Here is a 9645-nt window from a genome sequence, read left to right as displayed (position 1 = left end):
AACTATGTTATAATGAGTCAGCTTTATATATATATATATATATATATATATATATATATATAAACGAGAGGGTTTGGGAGGCACATTAGAAAGTGGCACGGTATCAAAGTCTTGACATGCATTCTGATTGTTCTTTTATACTTAAACAACATTCATGGGTTTCATATTTAAATATATACGCAAATCAATACAAATTAGGAACTTTTGTGATGGTAAGTGTTTCACATCGGAAGATTAAACGAGTGCTAAGGCGCTTTAACTGTTGCCTTCTTAATTCTAAATATAAGATTTTTTTTATTTGTAATATAAATTAATTTTCCTTTGATTTAAAAAGACACATTATTATAAATGACAAAAACCAGCGCGTCAAGCAGCCGTATTTGTTAATGAAGTATGAAAATAATATTGACGCCAATAAGGTCCTTCAAAATAATAGTCGACTTTAATGGAATAATACAGATAGTGAAATGTTTCTAACTCTAATGAACTAATTCAATGCATATACTGATTAATACAATATGAGTTAATACTTTTCGGTTGTAATACAAATTTGAGGTCCGTTAATTGTGTGAGTCTGAAGCGGAATGATATTATTTTGGAATGCAAGCAGGAAGTAAGCCGCTTTTCCGTCTTCGTCCTCAATCTCTGCAGTCGGAGATTTATTTCTAGCTCTGTGGAGATTTCTATTATTGTGGCCGTTCTTTCTCGCTGATTGTATATCTGTTGTGTCCACGGCGGAGGAGGAGAGCTCTACTCCGTGTACTTTCGTCGTGGACGTACCGAGGACGTCTTTAGAGATGCTAACAACGAAAGAAGGTAAACAGAGTCGCGAACTACACAAGTTAAAGCCAGAACTGTTTATTATGAAAATTTTATATGAATAAAAAAATGGACAGCGTGACGGATAAGTTGTTTTGATCTGTGCTTGGTGGTTAAAACGAAAAATAATTTCTGTTTTTATCCGCCATTTTGTCTCCCGTTCCTGTGGTCACGTGACTTAAATCCTTTTTCCACGAAGCAAATGTGAGACATTTTAGACTTAAAACATTAACGCGTCATTTCTCATTTAAGGTTAAAGCAAGAATTCTCCTCACTGGTAGTTTTGCAGCTATTGGCTTCCCAAATATTTATTCAGCATTGTTTTCAAAATGGTTTATTTATCCCATTTTCTTTTACCCTTTTACGACATCAATTATGTACAGGACTGTGTCTGTTTCTTTTTTACTCTGTCTGGGTGATGTGATGGTTGTTGTCAAAGAAAAGCTAGATATTTAATATCTACATTGATTCATCCTCACTTCCAGTTTATGACGGTGTAATGACAATGTGTACTATAAACAACTTATAACTATAATTGTAATACTCCCATCTTTTTTCTTCCTCTCTTATATATTTTTTAGTTTTTCTTTCTTTCCTTTTCTGTCGTCCGCTTCTTCTTCCTCGTTTTTATTCCTAATTTTCACTTCATTTCACTTCAAATTTGGCTCATTTTTTGTCATTTGTCTCTGCAGATGTGCAGCAGCAGCTGGTGAAAGAAGAGCTGGTGCAGGAGTGTGACTTCAGTCCAAACCCGGAAGAACCAGAACCGCCAAACATCAAAGAGGAGGAGGAGGAGGATGATGTTACAAAGTTACCTTTCAATATAGTTGTAGTTCAGGTTGAAGAGGAAGCTCAGTCCTCCAGCAACGCCACTCAACACATGAAAACAGAAGTCGATGAAGACGACTGTGAAGAACCCGAACCAGGCAACTACTTGGATCCAGATCCAGTTCTACACTCTGGCCACCAGAGGTTGCGCACTTTTGAGACTGACACTGATGACAGTGAAGAGTGGCGGGAAGCCAGCAACACACAGTCCTGCTCCGACCTCTCCGGTGAGAAGACAGGGGAAGATAGTAACTCCCTGATCTGTTCTGGATGTGGGAAATGTTGCTCTTCCAGAACCGGACTTATCCTGCACAGAAAATCCTGCACCGGAGAACAGTCCTTCTCCTGCTCTATATGCGGAAAACGCTTTACTCAGAAAGGATCTCTGATGACGCACATGAGGAATCACACAGGCGAGAAACCATTTAGCTGCTCTGAGTGTGGAAAGTGCTTCAACCGAAGAGGAAATCTTCATTACCACCTGAGAACTCACACAGGAGAAAAACCTTTTAGTTGCTCTGAGTGTGGAAAGGCTTTCACAGTGAGGGACACTCTAAAAAGACACATTAGAACTCATACCGGAGAGAAACCCTACTGCTGCTCGGAATGCGGGAAATGTTTTGTTCAGCGGCAGCATCTGCTTGGACATCTGAAAACTCACCTGGGGGAGAAACCCTTTAGCTGCTCTGAATGTGGCAAAGGCTTTTACGATATTAAAACAATGGAAAGACACAAACGAAGTCACACAGTGGAAGAAACATCAGACGATCAACAGAAGCAGCCGTTTTTGATCCGCTTTCTGTCTTCCAGTCCTCAGAAAGAAAGTGAGAATACATAACTTAACAGAGCTGCTATGTATATTTGCTCCTGCCTTTTGGATCAGATTCAATGTTAATATCTAGGTAATTTTGCTTCTGTAGAAGAGGATTCAACACACAGTAACACTTCTTGACGTTTAAGATGAATACTTATCTAAATTATAAAGAAGTTGTGAGTCAAATAAAGTTTAAAGCTCTCAAGTATTTGTGAAGTCTTTGAGATTAAAAACCTATTTTTATGACCATGTGTGTTTCTTACATTCTTTGTCCTGAAACAGTTCCTATGAACTGATCACAGATTTGGATACATGTTAGTTATGATTGATAGATGGATAGATGCCAACCACAGAGCCCGCCCTTCTGATCAACCTGTCCAACTTGTTGACACACCACAGCATGAAACACTGGCCACCACAGAGTGATAGAACATGCAGAGGAGCTTCTTGCAGATGTTAAATAATCGGAGCCTCCTCAGAAAGTACAGTCTACTCTGAACTTTCTTATAAACATGGTCTGTGTTGCAGGACCAGTTCAGTTTACTGTCCAGCCACACACCAAGGTACTTTCCACCTTGTCACCTCTGATGGTCCTGCGCCTCCCAAAGCTAAGTCCAGCTCCTTGTTCTTTGAGGTGTTCAGCTGCAAGTAGTTCTTCTCACTCCAGTCCACAAAGTCACGTATCGGACTCCTGTACTCGTCCTAGCTGATACTTCTGGATGAGACTCAGCTCTGAGTTGTAGCAGAAGTCTGAAGTATGTATGGTGAAGAGAAGATGGGCCAGTACTGTCCCCTGAGGTGCTCCTGTAATGCACACCACAGTGTCAGACGTGATGTCCTTCAGCCTGACATACTGTGGTCCATCAGTAAGATAGTCGTAGATCCAGGAGACGAGATTTATGTCTGTTTTCCTGGTTCTCTAACACGAGCAACTTGTGACCAACATCCTTGCCCTCCCTGGTTCTATTTCACCGACACTTGGGCGATATTTTACCAGCATCTCCTGTCCCCCAGGCCCGCCACCGACAACGACGCACTTAGTACAGCCACCGCCCGATATTATGTGTTATTATGTTGTCTATTCCCCTTGTGAAAGATGATAAAAATACATTGACTTTTACAAACAAGTCCACTTATTTACTGTCCAAGAGGAAACGTATATTGTGGGAGTTTGAATATTTTTTGCATTATGAACATTTTGCCAAAGCTTTTCCATGCCGGAATGACATCTGTGCAAAATCCACCGACAGATTATTGGAAAGCAACACAATAAATGTCCAGTCTATCCTTCAACACCTTAATTTAGGAAGCTGTACTCATCTTGGGTCAAATACCTTAATTCAAATTTCACACAAGTATATTTGAAGTTGAATAATGCTCTCCCTAGTTAGATCTTGCCTTTATCACAGTTAAAGCCGCATAAAATTACTGAAGATGGACAACATTCCGACCAAGCAGGTTGTTTTGCCACCTCATAAAATCAATACAAATCCCTAATATCATCTGCAAACATCATGATCTTGTGTTTTTTTTATTTACACGTATCGGTCAGTCTGACTATAACCATAACAATGAGAACCTTGAAACTATTTGCTAGTACTTTAGCACAGAAAGATGGATCATAATCTAAACTTTTTTTTTTAAATGTTTAAATCTCAGAATATTGAGAAATGAACTAAAAATCATAATTTTATTTCCATTTATCTATTTTCCCATTTTTTAATTGATATCATTTTAATTGTTGTATTCCCTAGCATTTTGATTTTGTTTAACTTATTGTCCTGCTGTTCTTTATATATTTTGTATTGTGCTCGCTAAAAAGGCTTTATTTTAGAATTTTGTTTGTTTCTTTAAAAGTTTTGTCTTAACGTTTATAAGTATTTATTTGCTTTTATATTCATCTAATTCTGGATTGAGTGGTTCTTCTGGAAGGAAAGTAGTAACCCCAAGTAATCACAGTTAAAGGGCAAATACATGTTTGCCTGATGCGTCACTACTACGATTTTATTCTGAAATTTATGAACCGGAAACTGAGTTGGTTTACGGTGCGTGAAATCTCTGTCTGAGAATCATCCGTCTGGATCTGCGACTGTGTTGAGGAGAAACCAGATAATTTCTTATCTTTCGCTTCCTCACCAGACGAGTTCAGTTCTTTTGGGGGAAGAGTATCTCTCCGAGTACTCCTGCCGTGGATCCTCAGGACACGTGGTTAGAGATGTTAAGGACGAGAGATGGTAAATACGCGGTCAAAGAAAGGTGACATCTAACGATTCAAGATCTGCTCTTTGAGGGAGAGTTTTTAACTTTTCTTCTGCTCTCCCACGTTGTCACGTGAATTGTTTCCAAACAAGTTTCAAACAGAATAGAAAATAATAAATCATGGCTATAAAAAGAACAACATGTTGAGGTTTGAACACATGTAACACATCCCTCTACAAATATATACCTTCTTAGCTCGTTTGACATGTGAAGGACCTTTGATACAATTGTTGGTGTAACTTTAGTCAAATGATAATATTTGACGTTAGTTTATTAATCAACTTAACCTGTCAATAGAAAACTTCGACGAGGATGGGATTCGAACCCACGCGTGCAGAGCACAATGGATTAGCAGTCCATCGCCTTAACCACTCGGCCACCTCGTCTGTCTACTCGTGCAGCCGCTCCCTGCTGTGAGTAAAAATCAAGGTTTCAGTTTCATCTGAAGCGAACGAGTTTCTATCTATGACGTCATAAACAAGTGTCTGAAAATGTTTTCTTTTTAATTAAATTTTTATTTTTTAATATTTGTATAGTGCTTAAAATGTGCGTTCACTAGTTAGATTAGTTAGTTAGATTCCTTCATTACTACCACAAGGGGACTTTAGGTTTACAGCAAAGACACACACAATAAAAGAGAAACACTAAAGAGTAACAAACAAAATAAACACAACCGAATCAAAATACAATAAAAGAGAAAAAGACATGAATAGCAAGAAAACACTTTGAAAAGTAAATAGGAGAAAGTTTTGGATTTTTAAAATTGTTAATGTACTAGCTATAAATAATATTTCCATTAAGGTCTCTTTAGTCTTATTTGTATCTAGTGCAATTGTATTTTACTACAAAACAAGTACATTTTTAAATATCTGGAATACTTCTAACACAAAAATATAAATAACTAATGAGAGGAAATACATTTAAATGAGATTTTACTTCCATTTAATTTAAACTGTGTACTTTTTTTATTTTAGATATTACGCAGCATTTTTATCTATTATCTTTGAGATCTTAACATTTACAATACCTCTATTACCTTCATACTTAAATGAGTTTTTCTTATCATCATTTTTAGCAGTGTAGTTTTTATAGTTCTGTTGACATTTTAAGTAGTCATTTAACACATATTGCAGAATTGATCTTAATACTTAATCTCACACCTCAATGATTGCATCAATTAATGGTGGTTTTATACTATTCTTAGAGAAAAAATATTTCACAACTATGAACTTTACAATCCATTAGAATTGCAAACAGCACAAACATTGCAAAATACCCTTTACACCTTTAATCCCACAGACGAGGTGGCCGAGTGGTTAAGGCGATGGACTGCTAATCCATTGTGCTCTGCACGCGTGGGTTCGAATCCCATCCTCGTCGAAGTTTATATTGACAGTTTAGGTTAAGTTGTTTACAGCGAAGGTTAATTTGTTCAATAAATTAATGTCAAATATTCTCATGTGACTGAAGTTGGAATTCATTTAGTATAAAATGCATTACCTTTAGCTTTTAGTAACAAAAATGTAAAATATTTTTGTAGTTTTAAAATGAAATAATAAAAAAAGAGAGTTTAATGGTTTTCATTTTTTTATTGAATTTAGCAAAAAATAATTAAAGGACGATTTTTTGAGAATATATGTTATAATACAAATTTTTAGTCACTTGTGGAATGTACTTTACTATAAAAACAGCAGCAAAATGATTGGCTGGTGATAAACACTCAAGTGCATCTTTAAAGGTTTGAGGAACATTCTGAACAAAGTGACCTACTGAGTGCGTTTGTGTCTCTGCAGGAGTCCAGCAAGTCAGAGTGAATGCTGGGCATCAGGAGGGGAGCTCCAGCCTGGACCAGGAGGAAAGAGAAGCTCCACACATCAAAGAAGAGGAGGAGGAGGAAGACGTCAGCGAGTTTCCCTTCAATATAGTTGTACTGCAGGTTGGTCATGGTGAAGATGAAGCTCTGTCCTCACAGCTTCATCACGGAGAGAAGGAACCCAAGGTCAGCAGCTTCACTCAACACATGAAAGCCGATGCTTGTGGTGGACCAGAACCTTCCAGCTACTTAGATCCAGAAATTCTCTCTGACCATCTGAGGTCGCCCTCATCTGGATCTGACACTGACGGTGCTGAAGACTGGATCACAACTCACGACTCCCAGACGGGTTCATACTCCATCAGCGAGAAGAGAAATGATACCGACGAATCAGCAAATGAAGCGTCGAGACAAACTCAGATAATTATCACAAAAGAAAAATCGTTTACTCACTACTAAATCTTCCACTCAGAAAGGATCCTTGAACAGCCACATACGCACCCACTTAGGGGAGAAACCCTTCACTTGCTCAGAGTGCGGGAAGTGTTTCACTCGGAGTGGAAACCTGCTTTATCACATGAAAATCCACACAGGGGAGAAACCGTTCTGCTGCACAGAGTGTGGAAAAACATTCACGCGTAAAGGAAATCTGCATTTGCACCTGAGGACGCACACCGGGGAGAAGCCGTTCAACTGCTCCGAGTGCCACAAATCCTTTGCAGTGAGGGAAACGCTGAACAGACACATCAGGACTCACACGGGAGAGAAACCTTTCTGGTGTTCAGTGTGCGGAAAATGTTTTGTGCAGAGACAGCATCTGTTTGACCACATGAGAACGCATTTCGAGGAGAAACCGTACACCTGCTCCCAGTGCGAAAAAGGTTTCTTTCATAGCAGGACTCTGGACAGACACAAAAGAAGTCACAGAGCAGATGGAGTTTCTGCCAGTCAGTAAACAATTACTGCGATTCCTCTAACCAAATCAAGATGTTTTTACACAGTAAATACGCAGACAAGAATGACATCTAAATGTTAAACAACTCAGGGTATCGTATGTAGTCATGAAACTGTTTGGAAAAAGTTTCCAAACGTAATTAAAATAATAAATCATGACGTGTTATAAAGAGAACATGTTGAGGTCATGAGGTTTAAACACATTTAGAATGTTCCTCTATAAAAATATATATTTTTAGCACTTTGATATGTAAGATTGTTGGTGTAACTTCAGTGAAATCAGAATATTTCACATTAATTCAATGTCAATATAAAACTTCGACGAGGATGGGATTCGAACCCACGCGTGCAGAGCACAATGGATTAGCAGTCCATCGCCTTAACCACTCGGCCACCTCGTCTGTGGGTTACAGGTGAAAAGGGCTACAGAACTAAACAAACTACAGTGCTAAAAAATGAAAAGAAAAACTCAGCTTAAGTATGAATGTGTTGTAAATGTTAAGATCTCAAAGATAATACATAAAAATGCTGCGTTATATCTAAAATAAAAAGTACACAGTTTAAATTAAATGGAACTAAAATCTAATTTAAATTTATTTCCTCTCATTAGTTATTTATATTTTTGTGTTAGAAGTATTCCAGATATTTAAAAATGTACTTGTTTTGTAGGAAAATATGATATACAATTGCACTAGATAAAAATAAGACTAAATGGAAATATTATTTATAACTAGTACATCTAAAAAATCTCTTATTTACTTTATAAAGTGTTTTCTTGCTATTCATGTCTTTTTCTCGTCTGTCTTCGTGCTCAGCTGCTCCCTGATGTGACACGTATAGCAGAATTGACCTTAATCTAACAACACATTGACTGATCATATTGCAATATTCTTTCATACATTTACAATAAAAAAAAAAAAACGTGTTCCACAATTATACAAATTACAGTTGCCTACAAATCGCAAACAGAACAAACATTCATGATCGCACTTTTTTATCATGGACCTACAGACGAGGTGGCCGAGTGGTTAAGGCAATACATTTGCACCCAGTGTGAAAAGGTTTCCATCATAGCAGGACTCCTGAAAGAAACAAAAGTAGTCACAATGCATTAGACAGTGAATAAACCACTCACTAAACTATTTCTGGCTCTTTAACCAAATCCATTTGAACTTAAAAAAGACCAAAGTCAATCCGTGTAAAATGCTCTTTACTATTTTTAGGTTGTTCCAAAACCTTTAAATCTATTCGATGTGCTTCAAGAGTTATGTTATATTTAGTCTTTCCCTCACAGCGGTCAATGCAGTGGTTGTTACACATTATTTAGAAATGTTTATAAACATGTTTTTTTTAAATTGACATCTGAAATTATTGAATGAACCACACATGTCCCGCATTTTGCAATAGTCTAGTACAGTGGCCTGGTATTGAAATACTCTTTTACAAATTTACAATGAAAAAAACATTGTTTTAAAACATATCGTATCAATTTGCAGTCACCTAGTGCACACGGCGCTAACTTTTGACGTACACACTTTTCCCCTATTACCACAGACGAGGTGGCCGAGTGGTTAAGGCGATGGACTGCTAATCCATTGTGCTCTGCACGCGTGGGTTCGAATCCCATCCTCGTCGAGGCAAATTTTAACTCAAGGTATAAAAAAATCAGACATTTAATATTACAAGCATTGCCTTTATCTCAGATAGGATTCCTAGTAAGAACTATTGTGAAGAATTGTATTGTGAGAACAGATCTGCGACTGTGTTGTGGAGAAACCAGATAATTTCTCATCTGTCGCTTCCTCACCAGACGAGTTCAGTTCTTTGGGGAATGGTATCACTCCGGGAACTCCTGCTGTGGACCCTCAGGACACGTTAGAGACGTTAAATACGCAGACAAAGAATGATAACATCTAACTGTTAAACGATGCAAGGTCTGCTCTTTGAGGGAGTGTTTTCAACTTTTCTTCTGCTCTCCTACGTTGTCACGTGAATTTTTCGAAGCAAGTTTCCAAACGGAATAAAAAATAATGAATCATGGCTTTAAAAAGAACATTTTGAGGTTGTAAGGTTTGAACACTTTCACCACGTCCCTCTACAAATATATATATATATATATATTTACATCTTCTAAGGATGTTTGACATGTGAGGGACTT

The 9645-nt window shown here is 37.6% G+C and overlaps 1 protein-coding gene and 4 non-coding genes across 5 annotated transcripts; 3 read left to right on the top strand and 2 right to left on the bottom strand.

Annotated features, from left to right (window-relative positions):
* The first annotated feature begins 662 nt into the window (after positions 1 to 662).
* LOC148087724 (uncharacterized) lies at positions 663 to 7899 on the top strand. The gene is made up of 5 exons (XM_087798375.1): positions 663 to 816; positions 1512 to 2482; positions 3306 to 3327; positions 6514 to 6719; positions 6970 to 7899. Exons 1-5 carry the CDS (start codon positions 798 to 800, stop codon positions 7486 to 7488), a joined length of 1737 nt encoding a protein of 578 aa, XP_087654501.1. The 5' UTR covers positions 663 to 797; the 3' UTR covers positions 7489 to 7899.
* On the bottom strand, positions 5025 to 5106 carry trnas-gcu (transfer RNA serine (anticodon GCU)). Its single transcript has one exon. It is a non-coding gene; the product is annotated as a tRNA-Ser (tRNA).
* Positions 6019 to 6100, top strand: trnas-gcu (transfer RNA serine (anticodon GCU)). Its single transcript has one exon. It is a non-coding gene; the product is annotated as a tRNA-Ser (tRNA).
* Positions 7807 to 7888, bottom strand: trnas-gcu (transfer RNA serine (anticodon GCU)). Its single transcript has one exon. It is a non-coding gene; the product is annotated as a tRNA-Ser (tRNA).
* Positions 7900 to 9040: 1141 nt separating the features above from the next.
* Positions 9041 to 9122, top strand: trnas-gcu (transfer RNA serine (anticodon GCU)). The gene has a single exon. It is a non-coding gene; the product is annotated as a tRNA-Ser (tRNA).
* Positions 9123 to 9645: the final 523 nt, after the last annotated feature.

The sequence above is a fragment of the Callionymus lyra genome, chromosome 1 (genome assembly GCF_982586985.1).
Source record: "Callionymus lyra chromosome 1, fCalLyr1.hap1.1, whole genome shotgun sequence".
In the NCBI taxonomy this organism is placed as follows: domain Eukaryota; kingdom Metazoa; phylum Chordata; class Actinopteri; order Syngnathiformes; family Callionymidae; genus Callionymus; species Callionymus lyra.
This window is presented reverse-complemented; position numbering and strand designations above follow the sequence as displayed.

What these genes read in the sequence shown, in the direction of transcription:
- LOC148087724 (XM_087798375.1), top strand. An exon ending in AGAAAGAAAGTGAGAATACA is followed by an intron (nt 2,483 to 3,305) that starts TAACTTAACAGA and finishes GATGTCCTTCAG; the next exon opens with CCTGACATACTGTGGTCCAT. An exon ending in TGACATACTGTGGTCCATCA is followed by an intron (nt 3,328 to 6,513) that starts GTAAGATAGTCG and finishes GTGTCTCTGCAG; the next exon opens with GAGTCCAGCAAGTCAGAGTG.